The sequence below is a fragment of the Podarcis muralis genome, chromosome 11 (assembly GCF_964188315.1).
Source record: "Podarcis muralis chromosome 11, rPodMur119.hap1.1, whole genome shotgun sequence".
Lineage (NCBI taxonomy): Eukaryota > Metazoa > Chordata > Lepidosauria > Squamata > Lacertidae > Podarcis > Podarcis muralis.
In genome coordinates this window covers 39,485,299-39,511,004 of record NC_135665.1, presented here as the reverse complement: position 1 = coordinate 39,511,004, position 25,706 = coordinate 39,485,299, and the positions used below count along the sequence as shown (strand labels likewise).

General features: G+C 43.2%; 1 protein-coding gene across 3 annotated transcripts in view; it reads left to right on the top strand.

The window, feature by feature from the left end:
* SERINC5 (serine incorporator 5) overlaps positions 1-25,706 on the top strand; it is a 43,808-nt gene that overhangs the window by 4,683 nt on the left and 13,419 nt on the right. For 2 of the 3 annotated variants that reach the window (XM_077936316.1, XM_077936315.1), the window contains exons 1-7: positions 11,310-11,381; positions 11,819-11,986; positions 15,795-15,973; positions 17,853-17,935; positions 22,868-22,961; positions 23,918-24,129; positions 25,604-25,699. In XM_077936316.1, coding sequence (XP_077792442.1) covers positions 11,325-11,381; positions 11,819-11,986; positions 15,795-15,973; positions 17,853-17,935; positions 22,868-22,961; positions 23,918-24,129; positions 25,604-25,699 — 889 coding nt within the window. In that variant the 5' untranslated portion in view covers positions 11,310-11,324. Of the gene's footprint in view, positions 1-11,309; positions 11,382-11,818; positions 11,987-15,794; positions 15,974-17,852; positions 17,936-22,867; positions 22,962-23,917; positions 24,130-25,603; positions 25,700-25,706 lie in introns of those variants that run through there. The other variant, XM_028749513.2, reaches the window with a different exon arrangement.

Genomic DNA, 25,706 nt, shown 5'->3' with positions numbered 1-25,706 from the left:
TGGCGCCCGCCCTGTGGAACGCCCTCCCATTAGATGTCAAAGAGATAAATAATTACCTGATATTCAGAAGACATCTTAAGGCAGCCCTGTTCAGGGAAGTTTTTAATATGTAATGCTGTACTGTTTTTAACACTGATTGGGAGCCGCCCAGAGTGGCTGGGGAAACTCAGCCAGATGGGCGGGGTATAAATAATAAATTATTATTATTATTATTATTATTATTATTATTATTATTATTATTATAGAAAATAAGAGACTGAGTATCTGAGGAGCAAAATAATAAAACTGAATAAGGATGTTCCCTTGCAGATACTGTTGGATTACATCTCTCATTTGCCGGTGCTAGCTTGGGTTGATAGAAGCTGGAGTCTAACAACATACTGGGGGCTTCGTGTTGGCTTATCCATGCAGCAAAGGTTTAGCAGGCCAGCCCACTTCATAAATGCCTTCGTCAAGGGCACTTAAATGTCCTCCTCACTCATCTGTAACCAAATCGCCCTACAGAAGTGGTGCATGCATGTACTTGGCTGCTTTGGAAGGGGGAGTGAGAAATCTCTGCTTCACTTGCTACTAGAAAGAGGGGGAAAACATGGCTGTCAAGTTTTTATTAACCAAACATGGTGGACCTCTCCTCAGTTTATCCACACTGGTACAAGAGCTACAAGGTATATAACCTAGAATATTGACATTTTATTCAAGGAAAACTGCTGGAAATTGATAGAACAGAAACATGTTTTAAAAAAACATTCCGCAGAAGCATTCTAGTTCCTACACATTCTTAAAAACACCAAAAAAGAATTAAAGTTTGGACAGTGTGTTTTGGAAATGTTTGGCCGAAACAGGATTTTAGGTGTTCCATTATGACTTAATTAGTTTTAGGTCATTCCAGTTCTTCCTATCCCTAAGAGTGTATAATTTCCCAAGAATTTTTTCTCTGGGATGAGTCATTGTCATGCACATCTTTTGTTCCTCAAATAACAAATATTTGCCTTCACTATGCTGTGCGAGCTCTGACAGCAAATCTTAATAGCATGAACAGAGTCGGCTCTGAGTTTTAGGAACCGTTCATCCTTAAATTTCATAGGAGTACTGTGGTTAATCCTGGAGTGTTTTTTATATTAGTCATGGAAATGTTACTTTGGGGGGGGGGGGTGCGTAGGAAACAGCTGCTTGAATTACATTGAGTAGCTGTCTCTATGCAGCATGCTATACATGTTCCATAACCCATCATGTGGATTAAATAAACATCTTTGCACTATTTATTTCATCAAAAAAATTTTATTCCATAACATTTATACACTACTTGATTATAACTCCCCCTCAAAAAACAACAACACAGTTTACTATTTGTTTTTATGATAATTCAGTTGGTAGAGCATAAGACTTTTAATCTCAGAGTCGTGTGTTCAGTCGAGCCCCACACTGGGTGAAAGATTCTTGCAGGGGGCTGAACTGAATGATCCTCATGGTCCCTTCCAACTCTACAAGTCTATATGATTCTATGACTCTAGACATTGTTTACAGCCACTACATATCTAAGTTTGCTGTACAGCAGTTGTGGCTAAATTGTGATGTCCAAATGTTGCTGTACTACAAATCCCATCATCCCTGACCCTTGGCTGTGCTTCGTGAGCTAACAGGAATTTGAGTCCACCAATGTCTGGAGGACCCTAGGTAAGCTACTTCTCCTGTACAATATATTGATTCCTTGCTAGGCAACCAGAACCCTGTAGTTTTGATATGCACAGCAATACAAACTGGAACTATCCTTGCACAAGGCAAAATTAGTTACTGCAAGTTATCTAATATTAATGAACTTGGCTATATCTTTGGCCATTGGTACCTAAACTCAAAATAGTTGCACGTCTAGTTTTAGACTCTGCAGCTGCTTCAAAGCACATGCCGCCCCAGCTGTCTTCTGAAGACACAAAGCAACTCAGACCTAATTGCGCAGATTTCTAACTTCTCTTTTTGTGGGTACTCAGCCATCATATAGGTTATATCCTGGCCCTTTGCTAGTCCTGCACAGTTATGATTTGCTTTTGCTTACATAAAAACATCTGCCCCGTTTCACAGGAAACAGAATTTTACATGTGGTTTTTCTGTAGCATTCTCTTGAGACTGAAAAGTTGACCTCTGTTTTAAATAAAGCTGCTGCAGTGGAAAACGTTAGTTATAATTGTTTCTTTTCAGAACACATTGTATATAAATGAAATGCTGACAGCCTTTCACTGTGATGCTAAGACAAGGTTGTTGGTGAGACTGTGCTGTGTTGGAGATCTTGTCAGATCTCCTAATATTACATTTAGCAATGTTTACATTTCATTCTGATTTATATAGCTTTAAAGAGTAAACTTTAAAAGGCCTGCCAGATTTCTTGGGTCCTCTTCTTCTGTCATAGCTACTCTGTTTGTAGAAATAATGCTTTATGATAAAATGTAACAAGGAAAATAGACAAGGGTAGACATATTAGTCTCTTGCAGCAAACCCAACCGTCTTGTGGCATCTTAAAGACCAACACCTATGGCACAAGCATTTGATTAAGTAGATTCTAGTCCAGGCTTCCTCAAACTCGGCCCTCCAGATATTTTTTGGCCTACAACTCCACTGATCCCTAGCTAACAGAACCAGTGGTCATATGAAAACAAATTACAGTCACGCCTAAAGGAAGTCCTAAACATATATATATATCACAAGTGTCAAAGACCAGGATAAAAAGGTGTGTCTTCGGCAAACAACAAAACTGTAGAACTAGTCTTCAAGGTTCTTTAAAAAACCAACAACGTTGGTTCTGTGTTTATACTAGACAAAGACACACAGTCTACTAGTACTTAAATTTTGAAGACGCATTAGTGTGTCATAGATGTCCTATAGTTTTAAAGGCCATCTGTGCTATCAGCAGCAAGGAAAGTTCAGGGGTTTCCTGAATCTGGTAATTCTTCTAATTGTTTACACTCCCTAAAATTACTGCATCTTGCTCTGAGGCCCGAGGATGAGCATTTTAAAGTGTGGATAAGGGAACCTTTTGGACTCCACAGGCAAGATCCTTAGATGGATCTGCCTTGTGGGCCAGATGTGAGAGGTGGGCAGAGCCTCCCATTGTTAGTCGCCCTGCATCACTATTATGTCAGTTTCAAAGTGTTGCTAAAACAGGGTTTCCTTCCCCCCTTCATTTTAACAGGCATGTAAATCCCTTCCTGAATCAGGAAGAGGTTTGCATAGAATCTTGCCAAACTGAGCAGGATTGATTCACCAGTCATGTGCATTGAGTGCAGACTTTAACCCCCACCTTCCTACACATCAGCTGATGTCATTAGTGGCCATGCTTTAGGGGAAATGGTTTTGCAGGCCAATTTGGATCCCTTGGTGGGGCAAGACTGACCTGCAGCTTGAAGGTTCCCCACTTCTGTTTTAAAAGATTAGTACTGTACAGAACGCGGGTGGCGCTGTGGGTAAAAGCCTCAGCGTCTAGGGCTTGCCGATTGAAAGGTCGGCGGTTCGAATCCCCGCGGCGGGGTGCGCTCCCGTTTCTCGGTCCCAGCGCCTGCCAACCTAGCAGTTCGAAAGCACCCCCAGGTGCAAGTAGATAAATAGGGACCGCTTACTGGCGGGAAGGTAAACGGCGTTTCCGTGTGCTGCGCTGGCTCACCAGATGCAGCTTGTCACGCTGGCCACGTGACCCGGAAGTGTCTCCGGACAGCGCTGGCCCGTACGGGCAGGGGTACCTTTACCTTTACTGTACAGAAAAAGGGACACAGATGGCGCTGTGGGTTAAACCACAGAGCCTAGGACTTGCCAATCAGAAGGTCGGTGGTTCGAATCCCTGTGACGGGGTGAGCTCCCGTTGCTTGGTCCCTTCTCCTGCCAACCTAGCAGTTCGAAAGCACATCAAAGTGCAAGTAGATAAATAGGTACCGCTCTGGTGGGAAGATAAATGGCGTTTCTGTGCGCTGCTCTGGTTCGCCAGAAGCGGCTTAGTCATGCTGACCACATGACCCAGAAGCTGTATGCCGGCTCCCTCGGCCAATAAAGCGAGATGAGCGCCGCAACCTCAGAGTCGGCTACAACTGGACCGAATGGTCAGGGGTCCCTTTACCTTTTTACTGTACAGAAAAGCCTGCAGTATAACCTAAACTATTAATAAAAATAATCTAGAAGATGTAGTTATCTTATCTCTGTGCATTATAGTTTAAAAGTTTAGGGCTTGCTGCTCTGTGTAGAGCAAAATGGGTTCTTAAGTGGTGCAGCTTTTATGTCTGTCATAAAAGGTTTGTATTTGAAATACCTTTGCTAATCTTTACACTCAATAAACCTTAGGAAAGGGTAAACTTCACCCAGGCAAAATAGTATCAAATAAATTAGAATATCGAGCACAAGCAACAGGAACAGAACTTAATAAACACAATTAATTGAAATTACATTACATGCCTCTCCCTAGTGTCCATCATCGCCATTAAAAGTTGAAGGAACAGGGTTTCAACCAATTCCACATTAAATGTTGACTGTGCTTTTATAGGAACTTGGCTGTAAAATTGATTCTGGAACATAATCTATTTTAGGAATGGTTTCTGAGTTGTGATATAAGATAGGGAATGGTCTGGGCTTGTCCTAGGTATTGCATATTCAGTGCCTGGGGTGGAACAAAAACCAGTGAGTGAGAACTACAAAAGACTTCATCACTTCAAACTGAGAGCAGGTCAGTCCATTCAAATATGGACAAATAAGATTATCTTTAGTCTAAAGTTACATTACTAAATCTAGTTGTCCATTGATACATTCCAACTACTTGTGTTAAGGATATTATTTCCTAAGATAAACCCCTTCAGAGATTAAGCTACATCTCTGAGATACAGCAGTTACTAAGGGGAGGTATTGCACGGATAAATGTTTGAATTGTATGCAAATGTAGTCTTAGTATTTAAAAAAATACTCCATATGCTGTAGGGACAGGGTTTAGCCAGCTACAGTTATAACTAGAATTCCTATGATCTCCTAAAACTATTGACCCAAAGGCCACAAAAATCCCCCTAAAACTTATTTTAAAATCTGGCATTGTCGGGATAAAGGAGATAAATGCTCTGCTGTTGTTCCCCTGGGAACACTTCACAGCTGTGACTGGACCAGCCAATCAATACTACCCCAGCAAGCACTCCAGTAAAAAGCATTGTCTGATACTGTGGAGTGTTAGCCTTTGCTTACAGAATTGTACTAAGGCAGCAAATGCAAGCAAGTCAGTGGGACTTGCAAGCAAATCTGTTTAGGATCAGTGTGCCAGTTTTTACTGTTACTGTTTAGCTGTCTGCTTTTCTTCAACTTTTATGAAACAAATACTAAAAAGAAACCGAGAGAGCAAAGAGGGGCGGGGGGAATCTTAATCCTTCAATTGAGATGTTTTTACATTTATATCCTTATGTGAACATAAACCAGCTATTTTAACTGTATGCTTAAAAAGTGCACGCCAGTAACTTACTTGAAGTTCTTTCATGTTTCTGTATTTAATACAGTAAGCCTGCAATTTACACACATTAAATTTGTGCGCATTCCACTTTATGTGCTTGGCAAAAATAAAAATAAAAGGGGGGAAAGGGGGGGGAGGCATCTGGGGGGGGAGGCTTTAGCAATCCCACTCACTGTAGCACCCAATGTGTTTTGACTATACACTATCCCCAGAAACAAACCCCTACGTATGTTGTAGACTTACTGTACATTTCTTAGAGAATTTGTTGCTGCTATTGCATTTGTATCCACCCTTTCTCCATGGAGTTCAGATAGATTTCTTCAGATGTGAGCAGAAAGCCAGTAATATAGTGGTAGAGTGTCAGAATAGGACCTGGGAGACTAGAGTTCAAATCCCCACTCAGCCATGCAGCTCACTAGGTGACTATGGGCCAGTCACCAACTCTCAACCTAACCTACCTCACAGGGTTGCTGTGAGAATAATATGGAGACCCATGTAAGCCACCTTGAGCATCTTGGAGGAAAAGTTGGGATATAAATGCAACAGCTATCATTTCCCCCCCTCCTGTAATACCTTGGTTAGTAGGCCTGACTTTAAAGCTAAAATGCATTGCTTTCTTCTTTAATGGCTTCCAGTTGTAATCAAATAGTTACCTTACAACTCCTTTCTTCCTTGCATAAATATTCTATATACCATAGTATTCTCTTTCCTTACACTTTCCCTCTTACTCCTGCAGTCTTCATATGATGAGAAGCAAGCCAGAAGGTTCATTTTGGGTGGAACAGGGTTAAAAAAAGCTTATTGGAAGATACTAGCAAAGCATCTTATATTTTGCCCTTAAAAGGTAAAGGTACCCCTGCCCGTACGGGCCAGTCTTGACAGACTCTAGGGTTGTGCGCCCATCTCACTCTATAGGCCGGGGGCCAGCGCTGTCCGGAGACACTTCCGGGTCACATGGCCAGCGTGACATCACTGCTCTGGCGAGCCAGAGCCGCACACGGAAACGCTGTTTACCTTCCCGCTAGTAAGCGGTCCCTATTTATCTACTTGCACCTGGGGGTACTTTCGAACTGCTAGGTTGGCAGGCGCTGGGACCGAGCAGCGGGAGCGCACCCCGCTGCGGGGATTCGAACCGCCGACCTTTCGATCGGCAAGCCCTAGGCGCTGAGGCTTTTACCCACAGCGCCACCCGCGTCCCTATTTTGCCCTTACCTTAGCATTATTCTAATAAACTTAGGGAAGTTGGTTCTCATCAGAAAAATAATGGATGCAGCACATAAATATAACTTGAAAGTACTGTGTCTGGGCAAATGTAACTGGTTCAACTAGTTATTAAATGCTTGGAAGTAGTAGGGCAACTTCCTTTACATCTTAAGGAGGGGACAGCCTTCTCTCACTCTAGATTGCCAGATGTGAGAAATGTTGTTTACTTTATAGCTTTCCCTGCTTGTATGCCGATCATTATTTTTATTCTTATCTTTGCAACCTTATGGACCTGATAGCACCTCCTGAAAAATGAAGGGCTCATAGACTTTGTTAATAGCTTGCTGCCACATTTGTATATTCTTTTGGTATTTGATTGGTGGAAATATTTCTTTTTTATCTTTCCATGTATTTATAACATGTAACCAAAAAATTTTTTTGTAAGGACAATAGTGTGACATGTGCTGCAGCTTTAGTCAACTTTTATTTTTATTATTTAAAAAAAGGCAGGTTGGGTTAATAGACCTGCCTGCAAGATTGCAATTTAATAAACCAAGGAATGAAGGGAATTTCAGTGCCATTTACTAGAAAGCCCCTTTTTTTCTATTAGCATATACAGTTATTCTCTGAGATGACGGTCAGTTCTTAAGTAGGTGAGAGATGAATTCAACTCCAGCAAACACAGAAATACCAACCTGTTGAAATTGTTGATAAGAAGGCTTAAGGCAAAATTCCAGTTGCTGTGTTCACTGAGAAAATAAATGAAACCACTGGGTGTGACTTCTTCTACTGCAAAGGTTTTTGTTACAGATAGGTAGCCGTGTTGGTTTGCCATAGTCAAAACAAAAAAAATTCCTTCCAGTAGCACCTTAAAGACCAACTAAGTTAGTTCTTGGTATGAGCTTTCGTGTGCATCTGTGTATCTGAAGAAGTGTGCATGCACACGAAAGCTCATACCAAGAACTAACTTAGTTGGTCTTTAAGGTGCTACTGGAAGGAATTTTTTTTGTTTTGCAAAGGTTTTTGTTTTTGTTTTTTGTTATGTGTTTCTTTATACTCCTCAGGAGAGCTCAACACCAAAAAGCCGAATAGAATAAAGCTGTTTCTTGCTATTAAAAAAAAGTACCTAAGCCAAATCAGAATACAGTATACGTTCCCTTTGGTACTGTCCTTCTGAGAATGTTAATTGCTTCTATTGGTCTATAAGAGGGAAAGAAGGGGGGCCTTCCCAAGTCCACTGCTGGGTAATACTTTTATTAAAATTAAAGGTAAAGGTACCCCTGCCCGTTCGGGCCAGTCTTGAAAGATTCTAGGGTTGTGCGCTCATCTCACTCTATAGGCCGGGAGCCAGCGCTGTCCGCAGACACTTCCGGGTCACGTGGCCAGCGTGACAAGCTGCATCTGGCGAGCCAGCGCAGCACACGGAACGCTGTTTACCTTCCAGCTGGTAAGCGGTCCCTATTTATCTACTTGCACCCGGAGGTGCTTTTGAACTGCTAGGTTGGCAGGCGCTGGGACCAAACGACGGGAGCGCACCCCGCCGCGGGGATTCGAACCGCCGACCATGCGATCGGCAAGTCCTAGGCACTGAGGTTTTACCCACAGCGCCACCCGCGTCCCATAATACTTTTATTAGGAGCAACCCAAAAGTCACAGCAATGTGGCAAACTGCTCGGTTCTCCAAAATTCTTCAACAAGACAGATGGTATACAAAGCAGGGGATGTCAGACCACCAATAGCAGTTTGAAGAACCTCCATAGTGCAGGATTATGGTTTGACTGTAATCTGCCCCACAGGCCCAGATGTGGATCTGGGCAGATGGTTTACAGAGGCCCAAAGGACCTAGCTGCAGGGATTCCAAAGGAGGATGAATGAAGTGCCAGTGATCCGTTCTAAAGCTTCACTTATAATGCAATGCAGAGATCCTCTTTGTTATGACTTGGGACAGACTCCAAAAACAGCAAGCGCAGAGCCAACCCCTTCCCATGAGGCTGGATGAGGTGGCTGCTTCAGGCGGCAGTCTCCAAGGAGCGTCACCCCAGTTCTGCAAACCAGCTTTGCTGCTGGTCTCCCTAGCCTCTAGGGGCAGAGAGCAACCAGCAGCAAAGATCTTTGGAGCTTCTCCCCTCCTGCCAAGTTGGTGAGAGGGGGAAGCATTCCACCATCCAGCTTTGCCATCAAGCAAGGAGATGATTCCCCACTCCTGGCAGTGTGGCATGGTTTTGCACTGGCTTCTCTTGAAGGGAGTAGCCAATGAAAAGCCCTGCTGCCAAGGGAGAGGGGTTGGGGATTCAGAAAGGATTTACCTGCCTGATTGGGGAGACTCCTTGTGGAGTTTGCACTATCATCAATGGGGGGGGTAGCAGAGGGCTGTTTCACTGCAGGTGCCAAAGCACCTCAGGCCCCCCATGACCAAGTGCATCATGACTGTCCATATCCGGGCAAGCATTACATGCTTTACTTACACAGAAACATCATATGTACGGTAGTCTGCCAGCTATAGTCTAGTAGTTAATCACACCTGCCTTTGTGGTCTCCCTCCCATCCCTCCCTCAGATGAGGGAATAGGTGGCAGGCATCCATGTTGCACCGGTAGCTCTCAACTCCCTAGGCCAAGCTCTCAAAGCAAGCAGATCTTGCAGCACGGACCAATTAGCACCAGGTTATCTTGACTACCAAATGCTGTTTACAGGCCTTCTGGGACCGTTTCACCGCCTGGCTTTGCACAGACTGATAAGCTATTATTGCATGTTGAACTCAACAGGAGCATGATATGCTAAAGTAAGGTCTGGGGTGGTGTAGTAAAGCTTTGCCAAACCAATGTGGTGGCACATCTTTACATGAGAGCCACCATGTTGAACATGGATGGGAAGGCTGTGGCTCTTGAGATCTTGCTGAACTCACAATTTTTAGCAGCCTCAACCAGCATGGCCAAAGGTCAACAAAATCCGGTGGACCATGGGTTTCCTACCCCTGATGCAGAACAATTTAAAGTGACAGTCGTGATATCTAAACCAGTCTTCTTCTGGCATAGTTCATTTACCAAGCCAACAAAGTTTTTGTGTGGTAATGGCGAAGGCACACTCTTCTTCCTTTGAGGATATAGATAGTGCCACATGTGGCATAGGTCCTTTGTGTGAGTGCCCAGTTTACATTGTCTCCTACCTTTTTTGATGACACCCATTTGCCACCCAATGAACATATGACAAAGGACACAGCTCTGTATAGAAAGTGCAAGGGATAATATATTCTTATATTAGCTTTTAATGTTCGGATGTGTTTGTCTAGAATGATGACCAAGCGACATCCCTCATATTTTGTATTTCCCTATCATCCCTTATTCAGTGCCAGAATTTATACAGTATGCCAGTTAGCACTGAATTTTCTTATGTCCCATGCTTGTTTGGTTTGGTGTGTTTTTCCCCCATATTAAGTGAAACAGAGCTCTTTTGTTAAGATGATCTAACTCTTCACCATTCAGTCTGTCACAAAAGCTTCACAGTGTGTAGTAAATTAATAATGGTTCAGTAAGGCTATTCAGTCGATTCTTGCGTGTTTTTGGATGGCATGAAGTAAGGGCAAGCCTCTAGGTTCCTGTTTACTCAGTGGAAACAAATAGAATTGGTGGGAGTTTTTGTCTGAGTAAAAAAATAGGGAAAAGCTTTACTCTTAAGCCTGGAAGGGTCTGAGTTGTAAGGCTTGGCTTTCAACATTGTCAGAAGTAATTGGTATTAAATACTGTACATGGATTGTGTTTTGCTTGTGATATGCCTTTCTACAACATAATCCATTTTTTCTTATACAAATAATTCTATCTGTAAAATATTTGGAATGTATTTGATCAGATGCCCCTGTCAAAATTTTGCTGCCACCACCACACATTTTTTTAAGGTCAGTGGTGCATTTTGAATTTTTGAGCCGGCGACGTGGATAACATCCCATTTGGTCACTTAGAATCATAGAGTCGTAGAGTTGGAAGGGAGCAAGATGGTCATCTAGTCCAACCCCCTGCAATGCTGAAATCTTTTGCTCGAGGTGGGGCTTGAACCCACGTTCCTGAGATTAGGAGTCTCATGCTCTGCTGACTGAGCTGTCTACTTCTTGCTCCCTTTTCTTGGGTTTCTCACACACATAGAGGCAGAAAGAGAAAGTGCCTGCATGGACACACTTTGCTTTTTTGACGTATGTGGTTCAAAGCTGGATCAAGTAGAACTAAACAGAGCCCTGAAAAGCACATAAAGCTGAAAGAGGAAGTGAGAGTGTCACTCTTTCAACTTCTTTCAGTTCACTTGCTTTTCAGGAGAAAAGTTAACCACCATCGCCATCCCATGACCAAGGGGGCTAACCACCTTCACTACCTCATGACCAAGCAGGGCAATAATAATACCACGATTGGAAGGTTTATTCATTTATTTAGCTAAACTTTCATAAATTATATCAAGGCGGCTGTCAGTTTTTAAAAAGTACAACAATAGTATATAAAGACCCATAAAGCATCAGTAGATACTGGTTGGTTAAAAAGCAACATATTGTGGAGGCTTATCTAAACAGTACAGTTTTCAGAAGACATGTGAAAGAAGGCAGGGATGATTCCTGCCCAACTACAGATAAGGAGTTCCACAGGGCAGGACCTGCCACACTAAAGGCTCCATCCCTAGTGAAAATGAAGGTTAACCAAACCACCAGAAGTGCCCCACCAGAGAAGCTCTATGTGATCAAGGTGGAGTATAAGGGATCAAATGGTCCTTCAGATACTTTGAACCCATGTTGTGTGTGGGACCTCAAGGCCACCCTTGCTGCTATGGGCACCAAATCGGTGATATCGTAATGCATAGATTGGCTTATGTGTTTAGAACATGGAGATGCCAGTTACACCTTTCCCTGTGGAAAAAAAAGTGGATAAACAAAGAGGATAGGAAAACCTTGTTTCCATCTCTGATCAAGTGGGGTGGAGGGGGAGAGTTTCAAAGTCTAGTTGCACTAGCAATTAGGTTTGCTCTCCCATTCCATCATGTGCAGTATTGGAATCTTTCATAGCTCTTGGTGCATCTATTAAAAACATCTCTCTGGATTATAGTAAATGATCAATGAGCTGTGTTTGCTGATGTAAAAATTATAACAATGTTAACCTTTTTTATTATTATTGATTTCCTCTAGTTGGCCTGCTGTTGTGGCACTGCTCCGTGTTCACTCTGCTGCAAATGCTGCCCAAAGATAAAGCAATCCACTAGCACCCGCTTTATGTATGCACTGTACTTCATCTTGGTGACTCTCATCTGTTGCATCATGATGTCGGAGACGGTAGCAAAAGAAATGAAAGCACATGTAAGTAACTGGGTTTTTTAAGGAAGGAGAGGGCAGGTGCTGATATCGGTTGTTAAATGGAATGACTGTGTCATTTCCAGTAAAAAGCACGTGTTAAACTTGGCTCTTGACAGAGGTTTGGGTGGAGAAACTATCATTATTAAATTGCTGGACCCTATCATCTGCATGATCTATGTTCCAAATTAGCATTAAAATGCTTAGTGTTGTTGTTTTAAAAAAATCTCACTACTGTCCTAAGAATTTTAAAGACTCACTGTGTGTTGATTTCATCCTGTGTTTTGCTTTGAAAACTGAGAAGTAGGAAGAACCAGGAGGAGTAGGAAGGGACAGTACAAAGGGTAATTGTTTGTATGAAGGCAAAAGATTACGGCTCTCTGAAACTTGAGTGTTTGGCAGATTTAAAAGAGAGAACACAAGTGACTCAAGCAGGTCCTTTGTTGGAACGCTTAGCCTCTTTCTTGCACTCTAATGTTCTGCAGCAACGTGTAGAAAACTCAAGGGCCTCTCAAGTTTATTGTGTAATAGAACAGATCCAGAAGCAATAATTGCTCTTCTGCAGAGAGGAATACTGAATTCTGGTTTTCTCACTCCTTTTTCCATCTCCATCCTGATTTTAATGCAACTGCTGTTCCCATTCATTCAGTTGGAAAATGATTGCATTATTATAATGATTGCCAGTTACAGACATCTCTGACACATGCCCCCTGCATATGAAGGATTGACATAATCATGGGGGTGAATCTGTAGTCTGCAGACAATACAGTTCATACAAATACCAGTGCCGCAGTTTTCCTCATGCTTGTCTGGAAGGAAGGCTCACAGATAAATAGTTGATTCAGGCATCGTTGTAAGAAGCATGGCAGATGTCAGTGAGGTAGGGATGGGGAGAGAGAAGCCTGAAAACTCTGCAGAGGTATTTTTTTTTATGATGTTTGCTGCCTGTACAGTGGTACCTTGGGTTACAGATGCTTCGGGCTACAAACTCCACTAACCAGGAAGTGTTGCTCCAGGATAAGAATGGAAATTGCACGCCAGCAGCACAGCAGCAGCAGAAGGCCCTATTAGCAAAAGCGCGCCTCAGGTTAAGAACCGTTTCAGGTTAAGAACGGACTTCTGGAACAAATTAAGTTCTTAACCTGAGGTACCACTATGGAAGAAACAAATACTGTACTGCTGCCATTGTTCTGTACAGAGCAGGGACAAAAGTGACCTGATTGCATAAGCAGCCCTATTTGCAGGTGTGTTTGCGAAGCAGAGAGAACAAGAAGTAACCACAGAATCTGCCTTTCAGTTTCAGTGGTATTGCCACTTGATCAGGATTGGGGGGCTGGCCTTCAGCAGGGAGTTATGAGTAGTTGTGACAGCTCCCTTTTGACTCTTCACGCCTCCGTCTGACTTGATTTTGTTTGCTTAGTTTTCTTATGATCAGAGAGAAGGCAATAATTACCCCTCTTTAGCTGTTCTTCACAGATTAGGAGAGTCTCTCCCCCCCCCCTCACCTCCCGCTCTTCTGTGGGAAGAGAAGGAGAGGTATTTCGGCCCAGGAGGGTTGACCCAGGATTTGTGCAGTCCTTGGATCAAAAAAAGTTGGCCACCCCTGGCATAAGCAGTTCTTCTTTTGGAAAATCTCTTTAGTAGTAGTGTTCATCACTGCATATTGGTACGGAAAACACCAGGCTAGGGCAGCTACAGTATTCTGGTCTGATTTTTATAAATGAAAGTGTTTGCTGTTTCAAGACTGATGTTCTGGAAAATGTTTATTAAATGTTTCCAGACCTTAACAAAACAGTGTGGAGTAACATGCTTCCTCAGCAATTTAGCAAAGGACTGATAATGTTGGCCAAGTTTGTAGAGACTTCATTCTTTAGTTGCCAAACTGCCTTCTTTTTATAGACTTCCATCCTCAGTTTTGTAATTGCTTTAATTCACCCCTTAGTGGAAGTGGCCTTAGACTTTCATCAGTCAAAGCAGTCATTTGATGGTGATACATGATTTCTAGGTTTTCTGCCCTTGATGTTTTCTAGACAAAGCCCAGAGTCCAAATTTTGTGGTTTTGCTAGCCCTACAACTGAGTGGAGATTTGAACCTGGCACTCTCTAGCCCTGGTTAGACACTCAAAGGTCTCATCCGCACTTAGCTTTTGCCCCTTGCTTTATAGGCAGAGGTCCATGCTTTACTGATCTGTGTCCAATAGCTCTGCCCTTCCCTGCTCTGGCCGCCATTTCCCCCCAAGAAACCTGCTCTTTAACTCTGAATCAGAACAAATGGCAATTTGGGTTTTCTGTGCATTTCCATTTGCTCTGATTCAGCAGTAAAGAGTGGTATTTCATGGGGAAAGTGTTTGGGCATAAAGAAAGTGCACTCCGACAGGGAATGACAAAGTGTGGACCTGTGTCTAGAAATGTGGCACAAAAGCAAGTCTGGATGAGCCTACATATTACACCACTGTGATTCTGAATTCGGAGCTTATTTTATGGCTCTTTGGATCATGGACAAGGTTTGGAGCTATTGGCATAAGCAAATGGAAGTATTTCCTATATCTCAGAATAATTATATTATGTTCCTACCAGGCATAGTCTACATCTTGCATATTTTCCCTTATCCAGAGACCGTTCAATTTAAAATATTTTTCTATACGTTGTTTTCTTCCAACTCTGCAAGCTGGGTTTAGCCTTGGAAGAGGTTCTTGGAGAGTTGGCTCTGTTCATAAGAGGGAAAAGGGGAGTGTTAATGGTGTTCTGTTCAGCTGTGATAAAAAGTTCAGTTAGTCCACACACATGAGGATATAGAGAGGCCTTTATTTTATTGTAAATGCTTGTATTTGTATATCAGTGCTTCTATTTTCAGGCTGCCTTGGTTGTGAAGGGGTGGGAACCAGTCTTCATAGGGGACACAGCTGAAGTATAGAGCTTCAGATCAGAAGCTTGCTTTGTAAGATGTGTTTTCTGAGCACAACTCCACATTCGTGTGGTGAGCTTGAGACCAGAATGTGTAGCTGGCTGTTCTTTTTCCATGAGCGAAAGCACGGCCACAAAAGCAAATATTGAGTAAACGAGAGCTGGAATTTTCCCCACCTTTCTGGTATTTTATTTCTGTAACAGTTTTGTAACTAATAAGCATTTCATTCTGTTGGGAGTTGTTGGGTTTTTTTTGGGTGGGGATCCTTTTTCTGTTGTAAAATAATTTTTAAAAATATTTTATTCTTACTACTGTGTGTTGTTGTGAGCTCTCTTGGTATTATCAATGAAAGGCGATACAGAAATGTTTCAAACAAATAAACTAAACAACACTAAATTACGAGTGAGCTGTCTGTGACCCTCCAAATGCCACTGAATTCCATCAGCCTAAACCAGCATGAAGAATGGTGAGAGATGACAGGAGCTGAATCTAGCAATATCTGAAAGGTCACAAGTTTCCTACCTGGATTTGTTCAGGATCATCCATGTAGCACTAAAATATGGTTTAGTGTTACAGGTGATCATGGTCAATCTTTCCGGCATGTTGTTAATGAATACCTTTTTTGGAAAATACAATTATTCCACAAAAGAACATGTAACTTAATTTCTAAATAAAGAATTGGCATATCTCAACATTTCTCTCCCAAAACATCTTATAGCACCGCTATAATGCACAGATTGGAGTTTTGTTTGAAATTCTGATCCTCTGGCAAATGTCTGAAGGTAAATTTAAGCAGAACTCTGGGTTAGCAACTCTGGTCGCATCGCCTAATGAACTGAAAGTCTCTTGAACTAGGTGTCATTGTTTTCATACCACGTATATCTAAATTTGTTTTACTGTTCTGTTTCAGATTCCCTTTTATGGCACACTATGCCAACATATTCAGGCAGGTGACTCATGTGAGAAGCTGGTGGGGTACTCTGCTGTTTATCGAGTGAGCTTTGGAATGGCCTGCTTCTTCTTCATCTTCTTCTTACTCACCATCAAAATCAACAACAGCAAAAGTTGCCGTGCATACATGCACAATGGGTAAGCCAAATGGCTGTCTTTGTTTTGCACTAATTTAAACACTCACTATTCTAAGCTGCTGGATTTCTTCACAATCTAAATATGTAGTGCTTAGTGCTTTTTTACCATCCGTGTTGTTGTTGTTGTTGTTGTTGTTGTTGTTGTTGTTTTATTTATTAAACTTATTAATTGCTTGTCACTCAAAGGTCTCCAAGCAACTTACATGCAATATATTAATACCATAGGGAGAAAGGGGGGTGGGAATAATATAATACTTTAATATTTCATATAATATAACATCCATGGGGAAATAAACATACCAGCGATATGCTACTATTTATATGGCTTAATGATATGCAGTTAATAAGCAAAGAAATAATCTTACCCACTAATGATGATGATGATGATGATGATGATGATGATTAATTTAATACCCCACCCATGTGGCTGGGTTTTCCCAGCCACTCTGGGCGACTCCTAACAGAATATTAAAAACACGATAAAACATCGAACTTCCCTAAACAGGGCTGCCTTCAGATGTCTTCTAAAAGTCAGATAGTTATTTCTTTCCTTGACATCTGATGGGAGGGCATTCCACAAGGTGGGTGCTACTACTAAGAAAGCCCTCTGCCTGGTTCCTTGCAACCTCAGTTCTCACAGTGAGGGAACCGTCAGAAGGCCCTCGGCACTGGACCTCAGTGTCTGGGCTGAATGGGCTAATCTCAACCTCCCCCTAGTCCAAAAATCATTCACATCGAGCCAACATTTCCCCCCATTTAACCTCCCCACCCAGAAGTCTGGTGTCAAGGCCAGCTATTACAAGTCAGGAGTGGGTGGGTCCAGTATCCTCCCTGGATGGCCCAGTGTCTCCTCTTCCTTCAGGGGGAGCAGAGCAAAGCAGGAAGATGGTTAGAAATGTTTTATGTGCTTTGCACTTTACCCAGCTACCACTCCTCTCCTGCTGAAAGCTCTTTGCGGCTTTGCCATTTCTTAAAGAAACCCTGAGCATATTCATAGCACTGAATAAACAATACTAGCAGAAGTTCCTTTTCCAGTGCTATATATACCCACCTCTCTTCCTCCTATGTTTGCATGGATTTCTTTGCTGACTTCCTGTCATTTTCATTAGATCACACACACACCATTCTTAAAGCATTTTAAAAAACCAACAAACCTAAACATATTTAAAGTGCACACAAGGTGAATTTTAGGTGTGTCTCATTCAGGATGGATAGTCAGGTCTGAATGACAGTGTTCATAGTGATGAGGACTCTTTCCTTATTTTATTTTGCTTTCCTGTGCAATTGTGTGCCACCTTTTACAGTGCAATAGCTGTGGTGTCTTTTGGTTTGTTTGTGCTTATTTCGGATCCTATGGTACACTGCAAAAAATAGCAGCCACACAGTTAATAGGGAATACACTGTTTGCACTGTCTCTTTCTAAACCCCATCTTGATGGAACTCATATATGTTCTCTCTTCAGACACAGCCACAATGGCTATGTTCCATCTTCCACTGTCAGACTAATATGTCCCTGAATACCAGTTACTGGAAAGCACAAGTTGGTAGAGTGTTCCTGCACTCAAGTCCTGCTATGGGGCTTCCCATAGTTGGCTGGCCACTGTGAGAACAGGGTGCTGGACCAGTGAGCCATTGGCCTGATCCAGTAGGGCTCTTCTTAAATCCTTTGAACTGGGGAGCGTAGCAGAAGAAACACAAGAACAAGTGAGAAACCAGCCGATTTCTTTTTCATTTCCTTGTATTTACAAGGAGAGGTGATATTGCTTAAGTTACCTCCAACCCTCTTCGTACAGGTTAATAAACAATGAACCTAGAATGGGTTATCTGATTTTCACAGCTTAAGTAAATTAAATTCTCTGTGTTTGTTTTTTCCTCTTCAGATTTTGGTTCATTAAACTTCTAGTCTTGGCCGCCATGTGCTCAGGAGCCTTTTTCATTCCCGACCAGGATACCTTTCTTAAAGGTACAAACTTTAAAAGAATGTCATGTGTTTTCTCTTCATCTATTACAAGGATGGTGAACCTGTGTCCTTCTTGATGTTACTAGACTCCAGCTTCCATGACTGCCAGCAAGCATGGCCAGTGTTTCGGGATGGTGATGGTTGGAGTCTAGGGAGCTTCTTCTAGGAGGCACTGGTCCTCTATCTCTGATCCACTGAGTATCAATTGATAGCAGATATCCAGAGATGCTAGGGACGCAGGTGGCGCTGTGGGTTAAACCACTGAGCCTAGGGCTTGCCGATCAGAAGGTCGGTGGTTTGAATCCCCGCGACGGGGTGAGCTCCCGTTGCCTGGTCCCTGCTCCTGCCAACCTAGCAGTTCGAAAGCACATCAAAGTGCAGGTAGATAAATAGGTACTGCTCCGGTGGGAAGGTAAACGGTGTTTCCGTGCGCTGCTCTGGTTTGCCAGAAGCGGCTTAGTCATGCTGGCCACTTGACCCAGAAGCTGTATGCCGGCTCCCTCGGCCAATAAAGCGAGATGAACGCCGCAACCCCAGAGACGTCCGCAACTGGACCTAATGATCCGGGGTCCCTTTACCTTTAACCAGAGATGCTAAATTGGATATGGATGACATCTGTCACAGCCCTTTTGAGGGAGAGGGAGAAACAGCTAAAGCATGGTGCTGTGTTTTCTCCTCTGCTTGACTTTTGGAAGAGATAAGCAGGAGCAGAGTGACAGGAGTAGGGACTGGATGTCCACGCTGCAGATGCAAGACAGACAAGGAGAGTGTTCGTGTGAAATATAAGAGTTTGGACAGGAGCAGATGAAGTTAGGCTCATGCACTATTATACCACTTTAACAGTCATGGCTCCCCCTGTCCTAGAATTCTTTGGAGGAAAGCAATGACTGTTAAAGTGGTACGAGAGTCCATTAAATGTATGATGTGGCTGTGACCAGAATCCCTTTCAAGGTTGTGCCTGAGAAACAACTTTTGCAAAAATAAAAAAGCCAAACTCTAAAGGGCGTAACTATACAATAATTCATTAAACACATTTGCGTCTTTTAAAATGATGTATGCAGCAGGAGTGGGGAGAAGATCTGATTCACGCTAGAACCCAGTGGAGGAGAATTTGACTAAAGTATTTTAATGTATTTTTAATATTTTGTTGAAAGCCGCCCAGATGGGTGGGGTATAAATAATAAATTATTATTATTATTATTATTATTATTATTATTATTATTATTATTATTATTATTGAATCTCTCGCACCAAAATAAGGTTGCAGTTTGTCACAGTAGGGAAGCTGCAATTGATGCCAATAACATCTTTCCTCTCAGGGCAGTTGAGTTGGAACTTTGAATTGTGAATGCAGCAAAGAGGGATAAGGTTAACCTCCCTCTAACCCCAGCCATGTTTCCCATAGCTCCCTAGAAACTGCAAGTGCAAACTGCATGTTTAACATAGCAAATAAGTTTTGCTTATCCCTCCCCCCTTCAGAAAAATACCCTGTTGAGCACTTGCAGCTGCAGGATACTCCTTCCTTCCTTAACTTAAAGTGCCATACATCAGGGCTACACAAATACAGCATTTATCCACTTCATTCATAATGTGTGGGTGGTTGTTTATTATAAGAGGCAGAAAACCTTTCATCACTTTATTGCTGTTTGAAAATATGGTTGATTCCCCCCCCCCCCCCCAATGTGTTAGGTGCATATTTTCAAGCAGCAAAACTCCCAATGAATGCAGGAGCAATGACTCACTATGGAATGTGAAAGACCTCGTTGGTATGTCAAGCCTGATATGATTAGCTCAGTCTAAGCATATTAGTACAGCTGGACTACATTGCTTGCAGTAGTCAGTGATTTGTTCTGTTCTTCATGTGGAACAATTAAACCAAACTGCATCTGATCTAGCGCTGCTAAAAGTCAGCAGCAATTTCAGTTAAAGTCTCCCACAATTTCATTAGTTTCCAAATTGACAATGTGTAGTAGTGCAAAATTAGATTTCTTGCAGAGCTTTCATTTCATTATTGTAAGATCCTGTGTCTGAACAGCAGTTCTTATCAATTAAGATTATTTGTTGTTTGTCAGAAATGCTGGCAGAAGGCAATCTCCAGATCCTAGGAGGAGAAAAATACATGATGTAGAATATCCCAAGGCTTTAGAGATAAGAAGGTGCTTTTATTAACTAGTTTAGGCTGTAAGCACTCACACATGCAATTGCAGTATATCTAATTAATTGTCCAAAGAATGAGACACTTTTTGAAAAATCAGGACATGAAGAAGGACAACTTCGAAGTCTGCAGCTCCATTTCCATTCACTTCCTTGCTTTTTCAGTCCACTAACTGGAGAGAGACCAATCATGTTGGCAGAGCACATGTTACCATGTAATGAAGCTTAGCTGCACTGAGCATTCTCAATGGAATAACACACAGCTCCGTCTTGCAGCCATTTTTGCATGCTTTTGTATGTGCCTATAATTTAATTCAGTGTTTCCCAACCGGTGTTCCGCGGCACACCAGTGTGCCGTGAGACCTTGCCTGGTGTGCCGTGGGAGGGAGGACGCCCTTTGGAGGACGCCCCGTGCTTCGCGCAGCTGTCCACAAGCCTTGGGCGCCTGGGGGAACTCCCCCCCCGGCGCGCAAGGCTTGCGGGCGGCAGCGCGGAGCGCGGGGCGCCCTTTGGAGGACGCCCCGTGCTTCGCGCAGCTGTCCGCAAGCCTTGGGCGCCTGGGGGAACTCCCCCCCCCCGGCGCGCAAGGCTTGCGGCGGCAGCCTGCAGCGCGGAGCGCGGGGCGTCCTTCGGAGGACGCCCCGTTCTTCGCGCAGCTGTCCGCAAGCCTTGCGCACCCAGGGGAACTCCCCCCCGCGTGCACGGCTTGCGGGCGGCAGCCAGCAGCGCGGGGCGCCCTCCGTAGGAGGCTGCGGAGGGTGGCGCGGAGCTGCCCGCGCTCCAGGGCTTCTTGCAGCTCCGCGCCACCCCCGGATCCCGGTGCGAAGCCGCGCGGGGCGGCACGGAGCTGCCTGCGCTCCAGGGCTTCTTGCAGCTCCGCGCCACCCCCCGGATCCCGGCGCGAAGCCGCGCGGGGCTGCGGAGGGTGGTGCGGAGCTGCCTGCGCTCCAGGGCTTCTTGCAGCTCCGCGCCACCCCCCCGGATCCCGGTGCGAAGCCGCGCGGGGCTCCGGAGGGTGGCGCGGAGCTACCTGGGCTCCAGGGCTTCCTGCAGCTCTGCACCACCCTCTGGATCCTGGCGCGAATCCGCGCGGGGCTCCGGAGGGTGGTGCAAAGCTGCCTGCGCTCCAGGGCTTCTTGCAGCTCCGCGCCACCCCCCGGATCCCAGCGCGAAGCCGCACGGGGCTCTGGAGGGTAGCGCAGAGCTGCCTGCATCCCGAAGCCTGGTGCGCGCTGAAGAGCGCCCCCGGGCTTCACGCACCTCTCCGCAAGCCTGGGGAGACCAGTGTGGCTCCCTAGGCTTGCTGATATCAGGCTGTTCTGGGGGCTGGGGTCGGGGGAAGCTTGGGCTTCCCCCGCGCCTGCCCCGTGCCTGGGGAGGGGAAAATTTTTTTTTCTTTATTCTCCCCCCAAAAAATTAGGTGCGTCTTATGGGGCGGTGCGTCCTATGGGGCGAAAAATATGGTAGTCAATATAGGCACAGAGTTAAATTTTTTAACATTTTCTAATGGTGGTGTGCCTCGAGATTTTTTTCATGAAACAAGTGTGCCTTTGCCCAAAAAAGGTTGGCAAACACTGATTTAATTGGCTCTTTGATTTGAATACTTTTTAAAATGTGAGGACCTAAGCTGCATTGCTGAGATTTTGTGCGTGGTTTGCGCAGAAAACAGTTGCTGATTAGATTGTCCCCACGTATAATTTATATATTGAACAAAATGTTAATGTTGGCTTGCACTTCTCTTTCATTAAAAATATGCTGTGCGTGGTTTTGGTGTGCTAAGGAACAGTGTGAATACAATTATGAATCTGCCCTTTTGGTGGGAATACAGTAAACGCATCTAAATTTGAATCTGGGGGTAAACATCTGGTTTCAACCACAAACTGCTGTTTGGGGTTGTCTTATAAAGGCCCTTTGGGGCTCTTACGCTTCACTTTCTTTCGGTTCTAAGTATAGAAAGTCTAAATAAAGGTTCTTAAGTATACAGTTTTGTATGTGCTACCCAATATAGTTTTAATTCTGGGTAGCTCTGCAAGAGAAATATTTTGCTGATGAGTTGCCTTATTTTGAGTAATATTTATATCCTTCTTTGTGCTTATATGTCTTTTAAATAAAACTTTTTAAATGTAATATTTATTTATTTATTTGAAAAGCATTTCCAAATAACTTAATGTTAAAAAATCTCTAAACGGTATACAAAGATCCAACATAAAAACAGTTGTAACATAAAAAAAATTAAAATAAAACAGTACTTGTTTCCTACTTTGTTACATTGTTTTTAAATGCACTCTTTGTAACCTCAGTTTTGAGAATTACGGTAGTTGCAAAATGTTTTTAAATCCTCAGAATTTTAGATCTGATGCTGCTTTATCCAACCAAACGATGCATATTCTGCTCTTCATGAAGTAGTGATTGCAGTCATATTCCAGTGTTAAAAATGTAAATCGGCTGCAACATGGATCGGGGAGCCTGGGACTTATCTGGTGCTGCTGGACTCCAACTCCCATTATCTCTTACAATTGGCCATGCTGTCCGAAACTGGTAGGAGCTGGAGTCCAGCAACATCAGACCACAGTTTTCCCATTCTTAGGCTAGTTGACAGAATCTTAGACCATCGGAAATCTGCCAGATACAATTTTGGAGTGCACTTTTTGTGAACCACTTTCTTTCGGACTTTTGCCATGAATTCATTGCTTTAAAAAAAAAAAAAGAACCTGTATAGTGAATAAAATAATTCATTTATCTGAGTCAAAACTGACAATGCAACTCTTTACTGTCCTACAGCATGGCGTTACGTAGGTGCTGCAGGAGGGTTCCTCTTTATCCTCATTCAACTCATCCTGCTTGTAGAATTTGCCCACAAATGGAATAAGAACTGGTATGTATCTTGCACACGCATGCATTTGTCTGAGTTTTTATGTTGCCTTGAATAGCAGCTGTGATCAAATTTAGCATTTGTATCAGGCATTCTCATATTATATCTTTTAGAGTGCTTCTTTCTTATCCATGCTGCTTCCTTTATTCCTGACTTTGGGGTTGGGGTTTTTTTTGGTCTTTCACTTACTATTTATTATAAGCTGCTTCTTTGAGTGACTATCACAGTTTTTATCGCTGCAGAAAACTTTCACATGCATGGTGCAACAGTGCCTTCATTAGTCTTTTTCATTCCACAAACGTTAGAAATGCATGAACTTCGGAAGAGAAAGAAATGTAAACCTCTTGAGATTTCTGCATGATACTCAAATGTTGGGGGGGGGCAGTATTTGCCTCAGCCCTTGTATGTGCTGACGATTGGTTGCTTCGTTGATGTGCGATTGGGTTTGTTGGTCCTGCGGGTGAGTGATTTTCACCTCCCCTACAAAAAAAGCTCAACAACTCTGGGCAATTTCCCCTCATTTTCTCAATTTGGAGTCCCCAAAAAAGAGGGGGCATCTTATACACGGAGAGATATGGTCGTTTTTATGCTTCCTGATAGATCCTGTTCTGTTTCATTCTGCTGGACCCAAATTCATTTTCATGGAAGCAAGCACTGACTTTTCTAGCCTTGAAGGTTCATCCTATAGCTGGTCACAATTTACTGTATTTTAATCCCGCCAGACATGCATAGACCATATCGGTTTGTGAATCCTGTATGTAGTAGGCCATGCTCACTTCAAATAATTAAGGCATGGCTTGTTCTTCTTTAGAAATGTCCATTGTATTAAACAATATAAATACAGCAAATTTTCCCCATAATGAACTAGCCTCATGAGGATACCTCTTGACAATGAATCCATAGAATTCATTTGCTTTCCCTTCAGCTAAATACATGCTGCCCTTTTCTTTCCCCAACAGGACATCTGGCACAAGGCACAATAAGCTCTGGTATGGCTCCTTAGCTCTTGTGACTCTCATTTTGTACTCCGTCGCTGTTGGAGCTCTGATTGTGATGGCTGTCTTTTACACACGTGCCGATGGCTGCAATTTTAACAAGATCCTGCTTGGAGTCAATGGCGGCTTGTGCTTGCTTATTTCAATGATAGCCATCTCGCCCTGTGTCCAAAACCGTAAGCAAGCTCTTTTGGTCTGGTATTACTTTAACTGGAACTACTGTTGATTTCCTTGGCCGTAACTGAACCTCAATAGTAGAATTATGCCTGCGTTTTGGGACTTGTCTGTTTGTCACTGTCTCTGACCCAGCAGCTAAATTTCTGTTGTGTAAAATAATCTGCCAGCACCCAGTGGCGTAGCGTGGGTTGTCAGCACCCGGGGCAAGGCAAGTAATTTGCGCCCCCTAACCCGTGGATTTGCGCCCCCTAACCTGTGGATTTTCCCTAACCCCAGATGTTGCGCCCGGTGCGGCCGGCCCCCCCTGCACCCCCCACGCTACGCCACTGCAGCACCCACTGTCAATTCTGACACCCCATCTGTATAAGCCTGCTGCATAGCCCCATCAGGTCACAGCACTGCTGTGGCTTACCTGCATGCATCAATTTGCCGTATGTATTGAGAGGAAGGACTTTAGCTTAGTTGCAGAGCACATCCTTGGCGTGCAGAGGGTCCCTAGATCAATTCCTGGCATCTCCAGTTAAAAAAGGATCGGATATCAGATGCTGTTAAATGCATATTTCTGAGAACCACTGCCATGCTGGACTAGAGGAATGAATAGGCAGCATCTAGAGGAATCTTTGCATTATTATTATTACTAACTTACGGGTTGGAGCCAGACTAACAGCACAATCCAAACCCAAGATCCACCAGGATGTGCAAGCTTAGAGTAGGCAGATCTTGGAGTGATGGGAGTAACTCTCAACCCAGCTGAACTGGAGCTAATCTGACTCAGCTGGCAGAATCTATGCCGGTGTAAAATCCCCAGAAAAATTCATTCTTGGGGTGAAGCAAGGAGAGACTTAAGCCAACCTCTGTCAGCAGAACTTAGAGCACCAAAAAGGTTGGTGTAAATCAAACTCAATTTTAAAGGTTTGTTTTCCTTTTACCAGACTTAGGCTGCCTCAGCTGATAGTAGCTCTGCTTCTGAACAAAATTTGGAACTTACACCATCTTAATTTAAGCCAGGATAAATTTTGCCAGCTTCCTGTGCTTAGAATTACTTTATTAGTCATGCTTATAATAGACTCATCGAAATCAGTGAGACTTAAGTTAGTGATAGTTTCACAGAGGTTTTAAGTTCAATTCTCCTCTTGGCCGTTTACGTCTTCTAAGACTTGTTTATCTACTTGAGCCTTTAATATCAAGCCTTTGGTGACAGAAAACATTCAGAGATGTAAATGAGTTAGGGTAACTCTGAATCCCCCTCCCCTTTTGATAGACCAGCTATGAGAGCAAATTGTAACGTGTCTCTTACTTGTAACTTTTGGAAAAATCTAATTCTAAAAATAAAATAAAAATCGTAGTAGGAAATAGTGGGTTGGATCCAAAGCTTTTGTTAAAAAAGAAAAGATACATTTTCATTCTCTCAAAGCTTTTCAAAAATGTATTAAAGCAATGATTATTAATAATATTCCTTTTTTTAAACTTTAGGTCAGCCACATTCTGGCTTGCTGCAGTCAGGCATTATCAGCTGCTATGTCATGTATCTCACCTTTTCATCTCTTTCAAGCAAACCACCAGAAACTAGTAAGTT